Source organism: Ovis canadensis, chromosome 7 (assembly GCF_042477335.2).
Source record: "Ovis canadensis isolate MfBH-ARS-UI-01 breed Bighorn chromosome 7, ARS-UI_OviCan_v2, whole genome shotgun sequence".
In the NCBI taxonomy this organism is placed as follows: Eukaryota; Metazoa; Chordata; class Mammalia; order Artiodactyla; family Bovidae; genus Ovis; species Ovis canadensis.
The window spans coordinates 89,278,261-89,302,518 of record NC_091251.1 but is presented as its reverse complement, the minus strand read 5'-3'; the positions used below and the strand labels follow the sequence as shown (position 1 = coordinate 89,302,518).

Sequence of the window (24,258 nt, the reverse complement as noted above, 5' to 3'; positions counted from 1 at the left end):
AGTGATTTTGGGTCCCCAAAAAATAAAGTCTGACACTGTTTCCACTGTATCCCCGTCTATTTCCCAGGAAGTGATGGGACCAGATGCCATGATCTTCCCCCACGTCCAAGGTAAGAGAAACCCAAGTAAGATGGTAGGTGTTGCAAGAGGGCATCAGAGTGCAGACATACTGAAACCATAATCACAGAAAACTAGTCAATCTAATCGCATTAGGACCACAGCCTGGTCTAGCTCAATGAAACTAAGCTATGCCCTGTGGGGCCACCCAAGACGAGCAGGTCATGGTAGAGAGGTCTGACAGAATGTGGTCCACTGGAGAAGGGAATGGCAAACCACTTCAGTATTCTTGCCTTGAGAACCCCATGAACAGTATGACAAGGCAAAACAACTCTAGAACCCTACTAAAGCTTATCAAGTACTGTCAGTAAGGAGCACAGTAATACAACTCTAAAAGTTTGATCTTTGGATTCATGGCTTCCAAGGAGGCATAATCTAATCTGAACTTGTGGATTTTTAAGCTGATGAGTTTTTAGAAGTCCTTTACAGACAATTCTCTGAAAGAGACATGTTCCATTCAAGACCATTGACCACATGTTTGTAGGGAGGTTGTACCCAAGATTCATAGAAGAAGGCAGTAGATTTCTACATTTTCATCTGCATTCTATTATTTATTTTTATTATTTTCCTCCTTTTCTCTCCATGGTTTAATGCTCCTTTTAACTATGTTATCTATATTGCCGTATTCTTAATAATGTACTTCATTTGCATCTTCAATCATTCATACTTGGCTGTTATGCACCTGTGAACTAGCTAATGCATACAACCAAACTGGTTTTGCACTTTATTTTTTTTTGGTAGCCACCCAGATTCCTTTGATTCCACCTCCTGATAATGAATCTTGGTTTCCTATGGCACTATACTCAACTATTAGGTGATTTTTCTGATGACAAACTATATATCCGGTCAAAGAGATGGAAATCTAAAACATTCTCTTAGGTCATACCTAGAAGACAAGGTTCTTGACATCACCAAAATAATTCTCTTAAGATTTTTGGGTGGGAATTAGTTTTTGTAACCAAACACTAATAGAAATATAACTTGTAAGAGAACTAAGAAACAAGAATGTATTATTTGGAAGCTGTCATACTTTTATATACCTTACAAGTTAAAATATTATTGATATTTCTCCTTTATTTAAGATCTTCTAAACGGTCTCAACACTTAAAATTTTTTATTATATGGTGCAGAATTATTTTTGATGACTGGCTCCAAATGTTATAACATATTTGATAAGCACATACCGGTATTTTAGGGCTTCTCTGTGGTTCAGACAGTAAAGAATCTGCCTGCAATGCAGCAGACCTGGGTTTAATCCCTGTTGGAATGATCCCCTGAAGGAGGGAATGGCTACCCACTCCAGTGTTCTTGATTGAAGAATTCCATGGACAGAAGAGCCTGGCAAGCTATAGTCCATGGGGTTGCAAAGAGTTGGACATGACTGAGTGACTGACGCTTTCACTTTTACTTTAGGGGTATTTTGGCCCCAAATAGGTCACTGTGTATTCTCCAAAGACCAGTATTCTATTTGTGGTACAAAAGCCTGCTAGCTACTACTTGCAGACTGGATATGATCTTTGTAAACTGATGCTGCCATTCAGTAGAGTCCCCAAGATTGTCCAGGATCCATTTTAAGCCATTGTTTTCTTTTTGAAGAAAGAAAAATATTGTCAGATAATTTAATTTTTATAAAAGTAGGAAAATTGGACCTCGATTTAAGAATAGAAATCTTGATCACTCCAGGGAAATTCTGGCTTTCTTTCTTCCTTTCTCAAGCCTCTTTACTTCAAATTTTACAAGAGGCCCAGAAAATAAGGAGTGTGCTACATGCTCTGATTCAGAGATGAGCAGGTGAGCAAGATAATGCTTTTTCATACTGTTCTTGAGGTCTGTATGGTTAAAGCTTTGGTTTTTCCAGTAGTCAGGTATGGATGTGAGAGTTGGACCATAAAGAAGGCTGAGCACTGAAGAACTGATGTTTTCAAACTGTGGTACTGGAGAAGACTCTTGACAGTACCTTGGACAGCAAGGAGATCAAACCAGTCAGTCCTAAAGGAAATCAACCCTGAATTCATTGGAAAGACTGGTGCTGAAGCTGAAGCTCCAACACTTTGTCCACCTGATGCAAAGAGCTGACTCACTGGAAAAGACCCTGATGCTGGGAAAAACTGAGGGCAGGAGGAGAGTTCAGTTCAGTTCAGTTGCTCAGTCGTGTCTGACTCTTTGCAACCCCATGAATCGCAGCAGAAGAAGGGGGAGACAAAAGAAGAGATGGTTGGAAGGTATCACCGACTCAATGGACACGAGCTTGGGCAAACTCTGGGAGATAGTAAAGGACAGGGAAGCTTGGTGTGCTGCAGTCCATGGGGTTGCAAAGAGTCAGACACACTTAGCAACTGAACAATAACAAATCTATGAACAAAGGAGAGCCACCCGTTTTATTTGTGTCTTCAAATTCATTCATTCATGTCTTGTAGTTTTCAGTGAAGCGATCTTTCACTTCCTTGGTCACACTTATTCCTAAGTATTTTATTGTTTTTGAAGCGATTTTCTTTATTCTTCAGATAACTGATTGTTAGAGCATAGAGATACTACTGAATTTTTTACGTCAATTTTGTATTCTGTAACTTACTGAATTTGTTGATAAATTCTCTTTTTTTGGTAGAGTCTTTAGGATTGTCTTCATATAAAATCATGTCTTCTGCATATACAGACTATTTTATTTCTTCCTTTACAATTCTGATGCTTTTTCTCTTTCTTGCCTAACTGCTCTAAGACTTCTAGTAATAGGTTAGGTAGGAATAATGAGAGTAAGCACCACTGTCTTGCTCCTGACCTTAGTGGAAAAGCTTCTAATTTTTCACCACTGCATTTAATGTTAGCTGTGAGCTTATCATATATGGCCTTTATTATTCCTTCTACTGGAGAAGGAAATGGCAACCCACTCCACTATTTTTGCCTGGAAAATCCCACGGACTAGGAGCTGGCAGGCTATAGCCTATGGGTTCACAAAGAGTCAGATATGACTGAGCCACCTTCACTCACTCAGTCTTTCCATATTTATGTTGAGTTTTTATCATGAACAAATGTTGAGTTCTGTCAAATGCTTTTTCTGTGTCTACTGAGATGATAATATGATTTTTTCTTTGACTTTATTAATGATAATTAATGCATCACATTTATTATTTGCATATATTGAGTTGTCATTGCATCCCAGGGATAAATCTTACTTGATCATAGTGAATGATCTTTATAATGTACTGTTAAATTTAGTTTGCTAGTATTTTATTGAGATTTTTGAATCTGCATTCATCAGGGATCTTGACCTGCACTTTTCTTTTCTTGCAGGATCTTTTTCTAGCTTTGTTATCAGGGTAATGCTGGCCTTAAGAAATGAGTTTGGAAATGTTCCTTCCTCCTCAATTTTTGGGAGGAGTTTGAGAAAGACTGGTGTTAATTCTTCTTTAAATGATTGGTAAAATTAAGCAGTGAAGCAGTTTCTCCTTGGCTTGGGAAGATCCCCTGGAGAAGGGAATGGCTACCCACTCCAGTATTCTGGCCTGGAGAATTCCATGGACTGTATAGTCAATGCAATCGCAAAGAGTCAGACATGACTGAGCAACTTTCACACAAGTAAGTACTGAGATTAAGAAGGTCAGAGATAGAATAGCTCATGGTGATGAAAATGTCCTGAGTGTGGTTATGGGCATGAGTCACTAAAGCAGTATTGAGAGGAAAGACCTTGAACTTGTAGAACTCAGAGAACTAAGAGGCTACAATGTAGGATGGGCTCTCTGCATGCACCTACATGACTATTTCATCCTAAGAAAAGATGAGCAGAAAAACATGGACCATCATAACGTCCATCTGATTAATAGCCAACAAGTCAGTAAGGGTATAACTGAAATGAAAGCAGTTCTAACAGTACAAAGATCCATGACACAGGTGAAAAAAATTTCAAAGAAATCTGTTCTCAATACAAAATTAGTTTTGTTCTGAATCATCACAATCACTGTCAATGATCCACAATCATCTCAGGATCAACAATGAATGGAAATTATACAGTAACCATGAAAAATGTCACTTTAAAATGTTATTTATTGCTATTGTTTTATTTTAGTAACTATTCAGTCATCACTTCCCTGACTCTTAGTTTTCTCAATCTTAGGTCCTATAATTGAAAAGCCTCCCTCAGATTCACATGTCTGTCAGACATTATGAAAACTCACAAAAGTATACAAGTTAAACAAATCTGTTCACATTTATTTTTATATAACTCTAACATGAAGTCTCTGGGCAAAGAACTGCCAGTGTGTTTGCCTAATAGCTCAAGGTTTTCAAGCTTAGGTAGCAGATTTCACAACACAGAAGTCAGAAAATTTTATGTTAAAGTAAATAAAATAAAACAAAATTTTACCTATTTGAAGTTTTCCATTGACTTTTTTTTGATTGTTAAATAATACAGACATTCTGCTGGAAACAGAAACCATTCCATTTACTAAAACTCCCAGTGGTATAAGTAAGGACCAATTTCAGTATAGCCCTCTTGTACTTCTTTTCTTGACAATAATCAGGAAGAAGACAGAGTGATATCATTAAGTGACAGAGAACAATATCTAAAAAATTAGCATTTACACAGCACTTTTCTCATAGAATCCCAAAGCTTTCAAAGTATAACCGTTGATATCAAATCATTTCAAGGATACAGGTAAGGAAAAGCTATTTATATTTCCTTCTTATAAGACAGGAAAATGAATAATACACAAAGTCAAATGACTTCCATGCAAATGTTACTGGTGACAAAACAGAAAAATAAAATTGTGGTTTCTTCCTCCTTGGTTTAGGGCACTATGTTCTAAAACATGCTGCCTGTGAAGATAAGCTCTTTTAGAAATTCATACTTACAAAATGATTATGATGTGTCCTCTTAGGAATCTTTTTTCTTTTTTAGTTAGATTCATTAAGTGGATTTATATTATTTTAGTCTGTTCTCAAATGACTTTTTGGCAGTGCTGCAATTAAAGATGGCTGTCATGTCTGAATCACAGAGGAGCTCATTTCTGTCCTAACCAGTAGTGCTATCGAAGTTCTGATGTCAGCTTGCAAAAACAACTGGTATAAGGGAAATATTCATTAATGTATTGCTAATGATATTTTTGGAAGGCAAAGCTCTACAATTCATATTCTTGATATTAACTTTCCCCATTGTTTTACTTCATTCTTTCACTAAAACGTCATTTTTAGCTTTCTTTCCGGCTGAACCACAAGTTCTATCCAGTAGTCCATCTGAAATAATGATATACTCACTGGCTCTGAGAATGTTCTCCTTGCTGCTGCACCTGGACTGGACCTGCAGAGAGAGCATAAACTCAGTAATTTAGGGCTCATGACAAAGACAGACAGATATGTATGCATATTTAATGGGCAAACTCCTGAGGTCTAGGAGCAAAGGCTTTATGTATCGCACATATCATAACATGTCAATAAAAATGTTAGTTTATTCCATATATTTTTAACATCCTTTTCTTACTTAAAGAAAGGACTGATTTCTAGAAAAAAAATGGGGGCACAATACTGTAAATGGGACAAGGGTAAAACTAAAGGCATTTAAAAATTGATGTGTATTTGAAATTAGTATATGGGGAAAAATTTCAATTACCACATATTCAATTGTGAATTCAGACCCTTAATATTAAAGGCATTGTGCATATCTCTTGACTAATAATGCAATTCAAGTAATAAAGTTGTAATCAAAGAGTCCTTGATAGTCATTTTTAGTTACATATGTTAATGAGGGGAAAAGAGAAATTATGAAGTTAAAGTCATTTATTTGCCAGTTCTTAAGTGTGTAGATACATCAATCAGAATCTAATGTTGATTCAAATATTTCAAAGTGGAAACATTCTTTTAAATGTTGCAAAACTAATGAATTCAAGAGCCATGTTGGATGACACTGACACTTGTTAATTTCAGAGGAAGCTGTTTAAACACCTCTTCTTCCCACTCCACAGCAGCTTGCCCCAAATGGTATACACAACAAATTAACTTCTATTGCTTAACACAGTCTACTATTGTAATGAAACAAATTATGAAAGGAATGTTGCAACTTAGGGTGGGTTATGGTTGTCCTTCCCTGAAAAAAACAAGTGTTAATGTTTAAAGAAAGAACAACAATAATTAAAAAATCACAAACATACACAAGAAAAACACACACACACATACCAAAAAAAAAAAAAGGAAAGGAAAAAAAGGGGAAAAATAATTCCAGATGTTAAAGTTATTCTCTTTTGGCCCAGATTGTTTACTTACTTTTAAACACACTAGAATGAAGAAACTACTCTGGAAGATAATATTCTTAAATGCTTTACTTACAGTTTTATTGAATAACAATTCTGGACCAAATGGGAAAGATACTAATGACTACTTAAAATAATACAGGAAGGAAGACACGAGAGCAAGGAAAAGAAAAAGAAGAGAGAGAGGCTCAAGCGGGGGTAAATCCAGAAGATAGAAAAGAAAGTATTGCCTTATAGAAAGGGACAATATATAAATGCAGAATATTCTGCTATTTCTTATTGAAAATTTATACCAAGAGAGTAAGAATGACTAATGAACTTGCTTCGAAATAAAAAGCAAGTAGGCATACCATGGAATGAAAATAAGTGTTAACTATATCACTACAGCCTTAAAGGAGAAAAGAAACAAATACTAATAGACAAATAATAGACAAGCTTAATAAAGAGATAAACTACATTTTAAAAAGCGATTCAAAGAACACAAGAGATACTTAAAAGAGTGAGAGAAAAATCTGGGATAGAGAAGGAAAAGAAAGGGGAAAATGTTAAAAGACAAAAACAGAGTTCAAGGAAGTCAAATGGAAGTCAAGAAGGTCTTCAACAAGATGTAGAAACGGAAGGAGCCCAAACCCATAGCGCAAAGCAATGTTTGCGAATGGAAAGCAGCTCCTTTGATCAGTAATAGTTACTCTTAAGTCGTAGCCTCTATTCCTCCAGAGTTCATCTTTAAGCCCTTCCAATCTAGAGTGGAGCTAGTGTATGGATAGAAACAAGAGATTTACAATGAACAGAGCAGTTCAGATGAGTAGTTCAAATTGTCTCATCAAATGTTTCAACAGATTATATACTGTGTAAATGGAAATGGAGGTGAAGTACTAGCTGGTTTTACCAAAAAAGCAAACCAAACCAAAACCACAATTAAAACAAAACAAAACAACAACAAAAAAAACCCTCTCCCTTCCTTAGGTGGCTTAAAAAACAAAAAATTCATTCATAACATGAATTTAATAAAGAAACTCAAGTCTTGCTTTGTGGCACATAAGTTTAGAATGATACATTTCAAACAGTTTTGGAAAGAGAAATGTGGATGATGAAACAAATTCAAATTTTTAAATCTGTGAATCTAGCTTCAAAAATTGCCAACATCAGTATAACCAATGTTTTCTCATTTACGTTACATTGGCTATTCGACTCAAATTTGAGGGAAATCACTTTCAAAAATCAGGGATAAAATGAACTTCTTTACCTTAGTGATTCTGACTATACATTAAAAAATTGAGGAAATTAAATTAAAACATTTTAATACTTATGCATGCAGTAAATGCCCCTTATTTTTGTACCGTGAAACTGGCTGTCATTTTAATATTGACTTAGTTTTATAAAATCCCAATATGAAGATTTTGCTTAGGTCACAATGTAATGGGGTTTACTTTAAAGGATAAATAAAGTTGAAAAACAACTGTTGTTTTTGTTCTCACAATGTTAAGTCACTTTAGTCGTGTCCGACTCTTTGCAACCCTATGGACTAGAGCTTGCTAGGCTCCTCTGTCCATGGGATTTTCCAGGCAAGAATACCAGAGTGGGTTGCCATTTCCATATTGTAAGAACAATATGGACTATAAAGAAGGCAATACAGGTCTGTCTTGAGTTCTATGGTTTTCTGTTATTGCTTTCCTTTATCTTACCCAATTTGTCAAGGATTAAAAATGAAAGGTATGGCCTTAGATGATCTACTACTTTATTCTACTGGATTTCATTATTTTACTAAAATTAACATTTTTGGTATTGACAATTCCCCTTTTAATTGAAATAAAAACTAAAATTATGTGTAAAAACAGTATAATATATTCAAATTAATGAAGGAAATAAAAAACACAAGAGACTTACTGAAAATTTAGGCAATTAATTTACTAATCAAGACTGCTTTCAGACATCAAATAATTCATTTAATTCACTTCAACATGTGTTTACATATATAATATAATCTTTGCTGAAGGTCACATTGTCCATTAAGAAATCTTAAGCCATGGAACAGAAAACAAAAGGGGGGAGAGCATGTAATAAATGGCAAGGAAAAAAAGTGAAAATGCTTTAAACAAAGCTGAGGAAACTTTCACAAACAACAAAAATCTTTAGATACAGTTAGAGAAGTGACTTACCTTATGCTTAGGTCATAACAAGAATAGCACAGTGTTTAAAGTCAGCTCTTCATTATGGGAGGTACAATTGAAAGCCATAGGTTATAATAACATGAATTGCTACACAGAAATGAAGACTTGTTCAGCCCAACATGAAAAGCTAACTCTTATGGGAGAACATTTCAACTTATGTTTAATGCAACATGAAGAACATTTGAGGGTGTAAACATCAAAACACATGAATCTCACAACAATAAGTGAGAGACAGCCCAATCTCTCAGGAACACAGAAGATTTAATCTGTGACACATAAGGGAAGGCACATCACTCTAACATTTAAAGATGCATGCATATATATAAGCATCTACTGACAGCCCCCACCCCCAACCCCCATCCCACTTGTACACACACAGGCCCACTAAGATACAGGGAAAGAATGTAGTGCCAAGCTGTTATGAAGAAGCAGGACACACGGAAGCACAGCAGTGGTCAAGTGATTTGAGAGGTTTTCTTCCCTTAAACCATCCCATCACCATGCTTATTTTAAAGAAGCCAGGAAAAGACCCCCTTCAATGCTGCAGTAGCTACGAGCCCCCAGCTTGAAGCTAGTGTGTGGAATTTTGATCACCGTTCCCTGCGATGTCAGGGGCTCTCCAGTGGAAGCCAGTTGTGTAATACCAGTTAGTGGGGTACAAATGTGTGAATAACAAACACCCTTTCCCTTCTGCATTTCACAGAAGTGAGGGAGGAGAGAAACAAAACCCATGTTAAGAATAGGTTCATAACAATATAAAGATGTATAAATATTAAAATAAGACTACATTTGATTGCAGGTTTATCAACTCAGGTTTCATAAAACTGACTCTCTTTTGCTGCTCACCAGGTTAATTTGCATTCTTTTTTCTTGAAAAGACTTGGAATAAATCTACACAATATGGCTCATATTTAAAGATTCTGAGCAGTTGGGTCAGGTGGGGTCAAAGCCAAGAATAAAACAAATCATCTTCTATGATGAACATTAAGAAAGCCCTCTTTATTTTTAGCATGATTTTACTGGCTGGCAGTTACATTTTAAATTAAAAAATTAAGCTTCTGTATTTAATTTGGCTTTATTTACATTTAATTTTGCTGTATATATGCTTACTTATACAATCTGAGAAATCCTATGTCAATGGTTTGCTTTAAATTTTAATATTTAAATTTTAAAAAGCAAATAATAAAGAAGACTACCTATTTAAAAAGTGTAAGACTCCTATGTACTTTTCTCTACCGTCACTAAGACTTTTTTTTTTTTTTTTTTAACAATGAGCTGTTCCTGTCAATAATATGGTTGTATGGGCTTATTACAAAAAATTTCACCTTTGGTTTTCTATTATTGATGATAGTAGTTAATTTGACCTGCTTTATTTTCTGTCTGAGACGTGTTTTAATACATGTGTGGTATACAATTTAGTTATCAGATTTTTATTTTTTAAAGATCATTTACTTATATTACCATTTTCTCTTCCTCATCCTTTTCTTAGCAGTCCAAAATATCTTGACCTTTCCTTTAGCACGTCTTTATTATTTTAGGCTCTGGGCCCTCTCTCCTTTAATCTTACTTTCTTCACTGGAGAAATAAAGGTTGTTATGGGACTCAAAGGAGATAGTATCTGTATCAGTGATTTTAAACTATAAAGGTGGAAACAAGTACCAGTGGTTGTTATGATCAGTGGAGCCACTGACAACTGTGAAATAATTCTGAATTATATACCCTCCTCATTATAACTTCCCCATCAGCTCCACATGGAGGCAAACTCTTGTTTTTGATGGAAAGAAAAAAAGACCTCAGTGTACAGTTATATGTTTTTCTCAAAGGAATTGAGGAAAACTTTTTGGAAATGACATAGCCATATGGCCGTATGTATCCTGGTAGGAATGGACCCATGCAGTCTAAGGCTGAGCAATGTCTGCACTAGCTCGTCTGGATGACTCCTTGCACTCGTGAGCCTTCAGTTCTTAGACAAGCTACTTCCTATGCTATCTGTCCTTTAAGATACAGTTTAAATTGTATCTGGGGCAAAAAATATTCCTCAGTTCCTCAACTAGAAACAATTTCTTTTTTCCCTGAACTCTGTAACAGCCTTACTGAGACAGAATTCAGCTATTATAAAATTCACTTAAGTACACATTTGATAGCTTTTAATAGATCTATCTGGCTGTATAATCATTACCATAATCTATTTTTAAGTTTACCTAAATTCTTAAAGCCTTTTAACTAAACTTCTATTTTAAGAGTTATCATAGTTACTTTCATTCCAATTACTGACGTAGGCCCCCAAATATACTGTGCATTTTTGAAGGGAAAAGGACCATGACTTTAATTCTCTTTATATTTCTTATTATATCAAATATAGTGTTTTATACAGAGTAAATATTTGTCAAGTCTGTTTATTTTGTAGTAATTATATATTTTTTCAATCCCAGCAGATTCAAATTAATTATTTACAGTGTAAGTGTGATCATAACTATTCCTATAGTATCATAAAATGTTTATTTATTTGGACCCGCCAATATTAAGAGAGATAACATGAAAAAAAAATGTGGATTACAGCGAAGAAATAACCTACAGAATGACCGTAAGAATTAGGAAAACATTACTATTAATACTGCTTAAGGTTAATCAAATAGTGACATTTGGAGTCCAATAAAGGCTTTAGGTCAGGTTAAGGAGATTTCTTATTTCCTAAGAGAACAGGATGTTTTGTGTCTCATAGGTCAGCTCACTAGGATGATAAGAGATATTTGATGTATCATGGTCCTTTTGACTTTAATTTTTCTACCTTATTAAACTTATTTAAGAGTAATCAATCTCTGAAAGGACAAACTTCACTGAATATCATTTACTCATAAAAGTAAAACTTAAGAGGAGAGAGAAGAAGGACCTCAGATTACTTGCCTCTTTAGCCCACCATGAATGAAAGGAAAGAAAGGACTGATTTGAACATGAGGCCAACAACTCTACAATCTTAGACTTTTAAAATCTATTTCTTTCTCGTCTCACTTCCTTTTGCAAAAGTAGAGACTTGGTCTACAAAAGCTCTGTTCTGTAGTTCTATTCATTCATCACTTTATCTGGATAAGTTAGGGTATAAGTATTTGGCTCATCTGAGCCTCATGACCATTTATTTGGGTCTGTGTTTGTGATATCACAATAAATATGCAACTGAACTCAGAGTTTTGGTTTATTTAATGTCCTCTGGAGTCCGGCGGTATGGTTTCTGATACTTAGACATGACATTCAACATCATGAAATTTTAATTTCCTTATCCACAAAATGAGGAAAATTAAGTAGGATCATGTATGTAAAAGTAAAAACTACTGTAAAATGAAAAAGAGCAATACAAATCTAAGTCATTATTATTATCCCTATGTACATTTTAAGTCACCTATATTTTATACAGGTGGAATCTGAGACATAATGAGAATAAAGAATTTGCTTTAGATCATGCCACAAATCAGTGACAAATCATAAGACTATCATTGCCAATTTTTAGACGAAAGTGTCAAAAAAAGACTGAGGTTAAGTGTGAGGTTACCTCTGCAAGGATTAATCTAATATCATGTTGTATAATTTTAGTCAAGTTATCTCACTTCTATGGGACTTAGTTTCTTCACCTACAAAATGAAGATGTTTTCAGGGGTTTCACTGAGGTTGAGGCCCCTTGGGAGAACCTGTGAATAAAAGTGAGTATTCCATTCACTAGAATGTAGGAAAAAATTACAATTATTCACCAACCTAATTAAATTTTATTACTTTTGTTTATTATTAGGTGGCAAGCTATAGTAATATTAGCAGAATCTATTATTATAATCATCAAATTATTATGCATATTTAAAAATACTGTTTATGTCACCAAGATTTCAAATTACGGTAGTGTCTAATGACTTGATACTAGACTTTGTCATTTAATGCATTTTAAAAGGCAGTATTATTATGTAATTTGTATTAGATATTTTGTTCATGATTTCAATTTAGTTTTTTGTAATCCTATGTATTTTATTTTATGTATGTTTAAAGTATTTTTCTGAAACAAAGTCTGTAGGATTTGCCAGATTCCCAAAAGGGTCTATGGAAGCAAAAAGGTTAAAAAAAAAACCCTGAACTACAACAGATAACATCTAAGCTTCCTTTTATCTCTAGGATTTTGTAACTGTAAGAAACCTTAACCACCTCCACGTGCTGCCTTTTATCAAATTACATATAAAGGAAGTCCTCTTTTTAAGAAAATTAAATATTGGTCACTCAATTAAGCAATTGCCCCTTTAAAAGACCATCTCAGAAACAAAAAAGAAACATGGCTATTAAGAAGTTACAAAGACCTCAGACTTAAAAAACAATTTCTGCTTTACTTATTATTTTCCCGTTGGTTTAGATAATTAAATGGAATAATCATTTAACATTCATCACATTTCAAACTCTCTAACTAAAAGTGAACTCATATACACACACACACACACAAGTGTGAATATGTTTCATTAATTATCTTTTTAATTCAGCCATGTGCTGATCACAGGCAGAGAGCAACAAGGCTGTTATCTAACATATAACTTTGCAGGCATGTGGACAATATTTATAAGCAACATAATTTTACAAATCTTTTCCAGAGGACCAGTCTTAAATGTTTTCCCATGTCATTTAAATCACTACCGTCTCATTAAATTCCACTTAGCTTTCTGAAGTGCAAGGTAAACGTGTAGAATTTATCTTCTTTCAGTATTAACCTCTTCTAAAAGAAGTTGAACTGTGGCAGCTTACACAGCTGGTGAAGTGAATAATCACCATTTAAAATAAGAAGCCTTTATGCTGCTTTATAGGTAACATGGCAAGTACCTTATTCTCAAAGAGAATAATACAATAGGAAGAACACGTAGAAGAATAGAACTGATCACACCATGACTCAACAGGCAATTAATCTGAACATCAATGGTGAATATTCTTAATGCATTTCCCATTTAAAGCTTTAATTCTAAATTGAGTCATTCTCAATGACCTCTAGAAAATTTGGAAATCCAAGCTTGGTCTTCCCTTGGTACCAAAAATATTTGTGCGTTTATGTTTGTTCTGAGGATTTTAATGTTGATCATGATAATTATGAGGAAAATACACTACCTAATTATAAACACACACATGCATACACACACACAGATATAATAAAACAAACCTAAATATTTTTGACTAGTAGAGATTTTGAATTATTCAAAATATTATTCATCTCAATCTTCAGATGAATAAATGATTATTTTACAGAATAATTTATCTTCATTCTAGAGATGAAAAAGCCAGGATTGTTACTGGCTTTAGATCATACAGTAGAGTAGTAATGGAACATAACCCTCTTGACTTCTAAATCCATTTCTCTAAACACTAGTAGAAAACCTTATGTTTCTAACCTACCAACAGCAATCACTGAATTTCTAATCAGGCCTGAATTTTCATTGACTTTCTGCTCTTGACTATTTCTGGTAGTAATGGAAACCATTTAGAATAGGCATGTGAATGTAGGAGTGAAGAAAAACTGATGTAAAGGCAGTGTGGGGAGTAGCACTCTGGAACCAAACTGGATTTGAATCTTTTGGCTCTATCATTATTAGTTGTTAAAACTGGACAGGTCATAATCTCTGTTTTCTTACATATAAAATGAGAATAATAGCAATAACTATCTCATAGGGTTGTTGTGAAGAAAAGAGATAATATGAAATAAGGTGTTTGCTTAGAAGAATATCTGGCCCAGCGTGAACAGTGTATAAGTATTAGCTATTATTATGTTTGTTGTTATTATTATCATTCTTTTGTTTGGATGATATTCTAGATATGTAATAAAGAAAGCTGCCTAATTTCTTTTGTGATTTTGACAGCTCTCATAAATAAGATCAAGTAACATTAGTCAGGTAAGTATGTGAATAGAAATTTTAAAAGAACTAATAAATCTCATGAAATAAGGCCCTTGTACAAGATAGGTGCAGTCAATAATATAAAAACCTGAATTATTGAGCACTTGTAATTATTACCATTTTCTAATACTTGACAGAAAACCGTGTTAGTTTTCATTAACCATGAATTTTGAAATGTTGAGTTTTTAACTAGATTCTCCTTGATCTTCTTAGAGTAGTACCAGAAATGCTGACCCAAAATGTGGCTCTTTGGCATAAAGATTATTTTCAGAAAGAGTAGACATAAAAGCAGCTCTGACACAGAGTAGAAGTTACCCTTTTGCAAGGGAAATTTCCATTTATAGAACAAATTTCCATTTATACCATAGTCTCAGTCTTCTGCACCTGAAGAGAAGGGTCACTCTAAATCACAAGGTCATCTTGTCAACGGAGAAGGCACCGATTTAATCTGTGTAACAAACCTTATACCTGTTCACTGAACTTTTCCTGGTAATCTATCTGTAACTGGCCTTCCTGTTCCCATCTTCCATTTGTCTTCAGTTGAGGATGATATTTAAACTGGTAGTTTAAGCTATCTTAGGGAGTTACTTATTTTTTCCTACGTAGCTCCCAAGTAAACATGAGGTATACATGTTAACAAACTTTCATTTTCCTCTTGTTAATCAGAATCACAGGTATCTCAGCAAAAATATCAAATAGATACATGAAAAATTATAAAAATAAGAAAAATTATTTGCCTCCTCTAACATTCTTAAATGTCATGTCATATCACTTATTCATTAAAACAAAACAATTTACTATTTTTACTGAGTATAATACACCATGTAAGAGTATGGCTGCACTGTTTTCCTTTCTAAATCAAAGGCTGTTATATTGTAGTTGTTAAAAACAAAATCCAACTGAGAAAATTTGAGGATCTACTCGGCTTTATTCAACATTACATGAATTGAGCGGCATCCCAACTAGTAATTAGTAAGGAGCTCTGAGAAGCTGAATAAATAGAAGGATTTTGGAGACAGAAAGGTGGTAAGACAAGACAAAAATATTTTATGTTAAGCTACCTTCCTTGGTATATTCAACCCTGAATATTCATCAGAAGGACTGATGCTGAAGCTCCAATCTTTTAGCCACTGATGCAAAGAGCTGACTCTTTAGAAAAGACCCTGCTGCTGAGAAAGATTGCGGGCAGGAGGTGAAGGGGACGACAGGGGATGAGAGAGGACAAAATGGTGGGATGGCATCACTGACTCAACGGACATGTTTGAGTGAGCTCTGGGAGATGGTGAAGGACAGGGAAGCCTGTCGTGCTGTAGTCCATGGGGTCGCAAAGAGTTGGACACGACTGAATGACTGAACAACAACCACCTTACTTGGGGGTGGTGGAAGAGGGTGGGGGAAGGCAGCTATCTATCAGGTGGATTGCCTCACCAGTGCTGCTAGACAGGAAATCCCAGACTGACTAGTTAAAGGTTACATTCCTGGGAGAGGCTGAAACTGCATGACCAGGTATTAATCCTCCATTTGCTGATGTAGGGCCTAGCACAAGTGACTCCATTTTGGGCCTGTTGTTTCTTTTTAAACACAGCGTCAGTTTAAAAAGATGTGACTTTTATTTCTCTAAATGCTTAATTATTAACAGTATTCTTAAGGTTTATGGAAGATATATAAAAGTAAGTAAACATTTCTAAAACATATTAATAAGCAGCAATGATTTAGAAAATATTTAGGAATTTCCCCTGAGGCCTAGAAATAAGAGCTAAGTATTCTGACGCCTTATATTGCAGCCACATGTAGTGCATATTGGGCTTCCCTGGTGGCTCAGACAGTAAAGAATCTGCCTGCAATGCAGAAGACTCTCGTTGGATCTCTGGGTCAGGAAGATCCCCTGGAGAAGGGAAGGCCTACCAACTCTAGTATCAAGTCTCTCATTACCTAACCAAGTAAACAGTTAACATAGCTTGATACTATCGTTAGACTCTTGTGTGCAGTACATCAGTCCTTTCCATTTTCAAGTTTTGGATGTCATGATGATGATGATGATGAAAGTTGCTCAGTCGTGTCCGACTCTTCGCGACTGCATGGACTGTATAGTCCATGGAATTCTCCAGGCCAGAACACTGGAGTGGGTGGCCTTTGCCTGTTCCAGGGGATCTTCCCAACCCAGGGATCGAACCAGGTCTGCTGCATTGCAGGCGAATTCTTTACCAGCTGAGCCACAAGGGAAGCCCAAGAATACTGGAGCGGGTAGCCTATTCCTTCTCCAGCGGATCTTCCCGACCCAGGAATTGAACCGGGTCTCCTGCATTGCAGGCAGATTCTTTACCAACTGAGCTATGAGGGAAGCTTTGATGTCTAGGCTTAAGAAAAGGAAAGGCAGAAAATTCATTGCCATTAAAACTGAACTTTTAGCTTACAGAGAAGACATAACTATTAAAAGTTATTTTTTTTTTAAAGATAAACTCATGACTCTCATACAATTATAAAATGAACCTGTGTTAAAAATTTTATCTAAAGTGTATTAATGAGAGAACCAAGAAGATGGTCTAATTTGTTCAAAAGAGAATAAAAAAATACACATATATGGAATATCAGGAATGTCGAAATGAATTTATATATTAATTGAGCAAAAATTAATTGCATCTCCAACCGGACTTAATATGTATTTCTATGGATTAAAATCATGTACATGACTATTCATATACTACAATTCAATACACAATAATTCAGATGTTAAAAGGAGATGATGACCCAGAAGGATCTAGAAAAGATAGCCAATAATCTTTTTCATTCATTTCAAAGTCTTTCACAATTTTACCTGATAAATTTTTGACCTGGGTAGGGTACACCTGTTAATTGAATTTATGTCTGTAAATCGAGTTCTAGTTTTGTTTTGTTTTGTTTTTGAGTTTTTCTCCTAGTGTATAACCTTGGTTTCTAAGATAATATGAAATATCTACTGTAGTTACTTTTAAGTGGACTTCAGCTTTTGTGTTATTGTAAGTTTAAAATAAGTTTACCATATTGAAAAAATGGCATAAATTCATATGAAATTTTCATTCTTTTAAAAATGACTTAAAATATAGCTTCCAAATCACAATACACATACATATGTGTAGTTTTCTTTTTCATCCAAGTCCAGTGAAAACTCAGTTTGAATATAAACCTTATCTTGTCAAGATTCAGGTCATGAGAAATTCTTAAGGAAAAGAGAACGACCTTAATATTTATTAAATCAAGCTGGTCAGTGTATGGATATTTGTCAGATATATTCTTTACTATGTACTTGATATATTTAATTAAAACATGAGAACTGTAAAAAAAGAAAAGAAGGAACTGATTTACCAAAGGGCATTGGTTTAACACTGACTATACTCACAAACCCTTTGGCTTAGATTTTTTACATTTAGAATTTGGGATCATCTGTATATCCTTTTGCCCTCTTTATTTTAAGAATGCAAATGCCAAGGTTTCATTCCAAGTATTTTCCATCTTTTTTTTTCCTTCACTAAATATATAGTGGACTGAGAATGCTATTAAATTATAACCACTAATGTTGACAGTTTCACCATTAGCCAGTTTACTTCCTCAGCTGCTCAGTTGTTACATGAGGAATATAACCAGGTCAAACTCCACAGAAACACATCCACAGAATTTTCCAACTCTTAGATCTCTTATACACTAGCTATTCTTAAAATTTTTCCACATAGGGAATTCTTCAGTAATAATTCTTCCTTCTATACATGCTTCTTTATTCTTTATTTACATTCTCTATAGAACTGCCTACTTTCTCCTCTTTTCTTAAATTCACCACCCATATTACTTCTTTCTGTTAAATGTTAATAGCAAACAACATGGGAGAGATCAAGGGTGATTTTTTCCCCCACGTTTCTTATCTATATTCTTTACTGAACATGTGAAAAACAAGACAAAAGTTGTTGAAATAGAAAGTGTCATTGAAAATGATAGACATTTGACTTTTTTAGAAATTCTAAAATTCAAACCTTTTAGTATAATATAGATTGACCATTATAGTATTTGTTCAATTCAGTCTCAGTCAACTGTTGATAGATTTATTTTGAACCATCAACACATCCTTCCTCAGTCCTTCCTCTGCATACATATCTGCAATAAGATACTCAGGATTAGTTTACAGTCTATAATCATAGAACAGTTGCTAAGCTGGTTTTATAAATTGCAACCCTGGATGCATTAGCATTACATTTTAACTCATCTAAGCTAAAAAAGGCACACATATACTTTAGTCTTTTCACAGGGTCACTGTATTTTAGACTTAGAAATTTTACAGGTAGAGATGCTACTTGTAAATTAGAGATATCTAATTCATTTATGCTAATTCATTCATTCAGATTACTTCTTTTATACTGCTGTGAACTAACAGGCCTAAAATTTAGGCACAATAATATGCTTGGGTCACTATATTAAACATAAGAGCAGCTATGTTCATCCCATTTTCTTCCTTTACAGTAAAATGAGATACACTTATTAATTCTAACAGCAATTATTAAGAGGGTGACATATAGGAAACTGTATGTATGTAGTAAGAAGGTAGGTGAATATAAATAAGGTAATAAATAATGGACTGGAGATTCTTATAGAATATTCCTCCCTTCAAACTTCTTACACCAACCTTTAAAATATCACTGTAGACCTTAAAAACACCAATATCATCCCTGTTCTGAAACTGTCTTTTAAAGTCAAAAGGTATAGCTTACAAAATTTTAAAGACTGTGTATGTAAGAAAATATTTTGAATTATATCATGACTAATCTCAAGTAGCAAAATTTCCTTTTATGGGTGGGATATTTTAAACAAAGTGATTTAAAAAAAAAAACCTTAAAGCAATGACATAATATGACTACATCTACCAGGATAAATGACTCAGTAAAGCAAAGCCCAAGTAGGTAACTATAGAGATAATATTTCAGACCAAAGCCTTGAAACAGAGGTCAGTTACATCTGAAAGATAGATAATTAAAAGAATAGAGATACAGGTGGACTGAAAGAGTGGCCCCTATATGAACACTTTAGAAATGCTACTATCACTGACCTGTAGTAGTGAGAATGGCTACAGAGATCCTTGCTATATGAGATCCTTGCTATATGGCGGCATTTAAGGTTGAACAAGTAAGCCAGTATTATTTTGACTTGTCTTTCGAATTCTTGAACTGTGCTACATGGCTCTAAAACAGATGAAGTGGAGAGATTACAGGTGTATGTGCTATGTATAAAGGGAAATGAGCTAAAGGAGGCAGTTGAGAGGATTCTGAACTTCTGGTCATACAGCATTGTTTGTTTGTTCAAACTTCACTAACCTATACATCAAGGCTGGAGTAACTGACGCTTGTTTGGTTCGATCACTGTCCTTATATTTATCTGGAAACACCCAGAAAACAGAAACACTGGGCATTAGGAATCTAAAGATGAAATGCCTAATTTTAGGACCATTCACTTGCTTCCCATCTTCTCAAGATGAAACTGTAATGTAAAAGGAAAAAGGAAGGTTTTTTTCACTTGGAAAAATAGCATCTAGTTTAATTCACTTGATTATGAAGAAAAAATGCACACATGAAACAAGACGAATGCTTAATGGAACTGATAAAAGGTGCTGATCACATAATCCTTAAACCAGTGCTCCCAATAAACATTTAAAATACTGAAGGCAATTAAAAAGTTGTTTACAAAAACAGTTTGAGACTGCCATGGATATGAAGGAGTTAAGTCATATTTGGTATATTTAACACTGGATGATTAGGCTGTGAAATCTGATGGCAAGACAATTAAAATCAGTCTCATTTGCACCCAAACTACTTCAGACTCTTGAGCCAAATATCTGAGATTAAAAATGGACGTTTTCTCTTATAACCTCTTTCAGGTCTTAATGGCATCCTATTTTTTTCTTTCCTACTCTCTCATTCATGTGCATTCTTTGAATGGATGCCTACCTCCTCAAATGAGAAGGACCAATGACTAATTTAGCAGTGTGGAACTTGGATCTCCTGCATTGAAGGTGGATTCTTTACTGTCTGAGCCACCAGGGAAGCCCAATTTAGCAGTATCTTACTGAAAAAGATCATTTTTCTCCCTCAGTTTTCACTTTCATTCCTGAGGAATTCCCTTCTCTGTCAAGCACTGTAGAGATGTTCATCATTAATTACTGCAGTTTTAATATTGAATGTAAAGGGCTAGATTGCTACAGAACTTTTCTTTCAGTGCAGATATACACAGCAGCGTTCTCAAAGAGCCATGCATTAGTTCATGCCATGCTTGTCAACAAGAACAGTTAGGCATGGCAGCCCAAACAGAATTAGATTTGATTGTTGTGTGCTTGGATAGCAGCAAGTTGCCAAAGAGGAAGGAAAAGGAAAAAAATAAAGCGGCAAGCTTGATTTTTATGACTGTAGGCAATATTGACTGCAGAATGGCCAGGACAAAATTTCAAAAATAGACCCTTCTTTTCTTATCCTAAGGCAGACTCAGAAATAGAACTAGGAAAATTGCTAATATAATTGAAAACTCTGGCTACAAAAGTCCATATGAATCTGAATTCCATTCAGAGTTTCACGGAACACGAATTTAAAAATATTCTTAAGGTCTTTCTGAATTTACCCGTGTTCTATAAGTTGTTGCTTTCGTTCTGCAACTGTTTAATATGGGAAAGTCAGAATAAGTGACCAATTTCTAAAATACCGAGGCAGAAAAGGGAATGAAAAACCAGGGCTTGTTTTCTTTCTCCATCTCTCTCTTTCTTTACTTTCTCTTGCCCCCTATTTTCTCTTTTTCTTTATTTTAAAAAGTTTCTTTTAATGTAAAACATTTGATACCAACATACCTTCTTTCTTCCCCCCTCTCAATTCCCAGGGATATATGCAATTTAGGTTTCCTAATCATAATACAAATTTAGCTGTTATATTAAAAATAATGTTAGTTTACGTAATAACATCACTATGTTTTATAAATCTTTGCTTTCTATAGTAAAACTCACATTGAAAAAAATCCAAAGGACTTGAAAAGGTAGATTCAAAAATGATACAACTACATATAGTTCACAAGCTATATGTAATTTTAATTTATCATCCAATGCATTGATAATTATTCCTGGATAAAAAAATACCTCACTGAAAAACCAAATATGAATCTGGGTTCCTAAAATATTTAAGTTGAAGAAAAGTAAGTCAATATGATAAAATTTATATACTTATGAAAAACTCTGATGTTACATACACATAATTATACAAGTTGAACTTTTCAAAGCTAATGGAAAGAATATTACCATACATTATCCACTTTTATTTCTAGCTTAGCCTATTGATGCTAGTAGGGTGCCTTGTGGAAAATCTCTCAATGGGTCTTTATAATTCCACATTTTGTAACTCTTATTAAAAATGAGAATAAAATGAAAACTCCTTAGAGAGATTCTGTAAGAAGACAAAAGAATACTATTTTTAAAACTCTTGAATAATAGATACAGTAGACATAGACATAGACAAAGGGTTAACTAAACTGTGCATACTACAGTAATCTGTATGATAGCTGCAACTGTAAATGAGGTGTTATTAGATAAAACAGGTAAGTGCCAGAAATACATGTGAAAGACTATCAGTATGGTCAGAACGGATTTCACAGGATTCAAAACATGCCCTTAAAATCAACTGAGTAGACTTAAAAAAAATCAGATTCTTTTCCATAAACTGTGTCTTCTTTGCATATGTTATCCACCTTGAACTATAATGTTTACTGGAGTCCTCTCCCCTAGGGTTCCCACACAGCTCCAACATGTCAGATGACTTCGCAGGGCAGAGCATAGCATCAAGGGCTGAAAATCTGCATTCTTCTTCATAAGCAATGTAGATAAAGAGTAACATCAAGCTTTTTTTAATTTATCCTTTCCAAAGAGGTGTGTACTTGGCAAATAAATGAAATAAGCCTTACCACCAACTTAGAATAACTGATACCATCTTTGTATAGAAAAAATGTGGCTTAAAGAAATAGTATTGTATTTCTCAAGTTACAAATTAAAACCCTACGGACTCAAATCTACTCTAGGAAAATCTGTCCTATGCAAGTTCTTTCTTGAGAACTTATCAACAAATTAGTAAATTTTAAAATAACTCCCCATGACTATTTTGTGAATACAAGACCCCCCAAATGGTAATTTTCCTATAGATTTTTTTATGCTACCACTAAAGAGCTTCACTTTTTAAGCCAAACACATTTTTCTAGAAATATTTCCCAACACCACAGCCTGAATACACAGAATATGATTTAAAACAACAGACAATATTCCAATTTGTAAACTCCTTAAGTGAGGCCCCACATTTACTTTTTTGCTGTTTTCTATATACCTACTATGGTAATGTCTACTTTGTAGTGTAGATGCTCAAAGACACTTGATGACTCATCATGACTTGTGTTGTGCTGTGCTTAGTCACTCAGTTGTGTCAGACTCTTTGCAACCCCATGGACAGTAGCCTGTCAGGCTCCTCTGTCCATGGGGATTCTCCAAGAAAGAATACTGGCAGAGTTGGTTGCCATTCCCTTCTCCAGGGGATCTTCCCAACCCAGGGACTGAACCTAGGTCTCCCGCATTGCGGGCAGATTCTTTACCGTCTGAGCCACCAGGAAAGCCCAATCATGACCTCCTGGTAGGGTTGCTGCTGCTGCTAAGTTGCTTCAGTCATGTCCGACTCTGTGCGACCCCATAGATGGCAGCCCACCAGGCTCCCCCGTCCCTGGGATTCTCCAGGCAAGAACACTGGAGTGGGTTGCCATTTCCTTCTCCAATGCATGAAAGTGAAGAGCGAAAGTGAAGTCGCTCAGTCGTGCCCGACTCTTAGCGACCCCATGGACTGCAGCCTACTAGGCTCTTCCATCCATAGGATTTTCCAGGCAAGAGTACTGGAGTGGGGTGCCATTGTCTTCTCCACCTGGTAGGGTTAGCAGTAATAAACAATCAAGTAAAAATAACTATTATTTTGATTCCAATTTTTACATTAATTCAGGGTATTAAGATCCATTATTACTTTCAAGCTCAACATGTTTTTTATCTGCATTTGGCACTCTGACTAAACTTTCACGTAGAAAGCAAAATATATACTCCTATAAAGTATTTTGATTTTGGATAATCAAAATTCAACTCCTTTAAAATTATACCATTAATATTTTAATAGGATTAAAAATACTATTTGGTATATTCATAACAAATTAGTTCTCTCATGCACAGACTATATAGTAGAAATCACTGCTTTTAATTCACAGTCATATATTAGTTTTATTTTGCTCAGCTGGCTCAAAGACCTGTTTCTTACTTACAAGATACTAAGGACACAGAAGGTTTTTTATAAGTCAGAAATATCAGCATTCACTAGAAAGGGAAATTAGATATAATAATACATGCCATAGAAAGTATACTGCAATGTAACTATACAGACATAAACCCTTGATATAAACATTCAGTTTATAAATTCATTCAGCAAACATTGATTTATGATGCTACAGAAACATCCTTGCCCCAAATTGCTAGCTCCCTCCCACTTTTACCTTCCACAACAATGTGTATTTTAAAGAAGATGTTCTATTTTAAGCTGCTGCAAGAAGAAAACAGAATGTAAGATCCTGATGCCATTCAGAATTTGCCAGGGTGAAAATACTTTGGAGTAAACTGAATTCTGTCAGAGGTTAAAAAGCATTTTCTCAGCAATAATGTTACAAATAGTATATAGATTCCTACATTAATCCATATATGTCTACTTGACCCTCAATTCAGTTAAACCATAGCTACATTTCAGCTTATTAAGGGTTAAACTTTTAAGAACT

At 34.7% G+C, this 24,258-nt stretch overlaps 1 protein-coding gene across 10 annotated transcripts in view; it reads right to left on the bottom strand.

The window, feature by feature from the left end:
* Positions 1-24,258, bottom strand: part of GPHN (gephyrin) — a 546,412-nt gene that overhangs the window by 145,360 nt on the left and 376,794 nt on the right. For all 10 annotated transcript variants that reach the window (XM_069596839.1, XM_069596846.1, XM_069596847.1 and 7 more), the window contains one exon: positions 5,365-5,407. In XM_069596839.1, the coding sequence (XP_069452940.1) occupies positions 5,365-5,407 (43 nt within the window). The remainder of the gene's footprint in view (positions 1-5,364; positions 5,408-24,258) is intronic.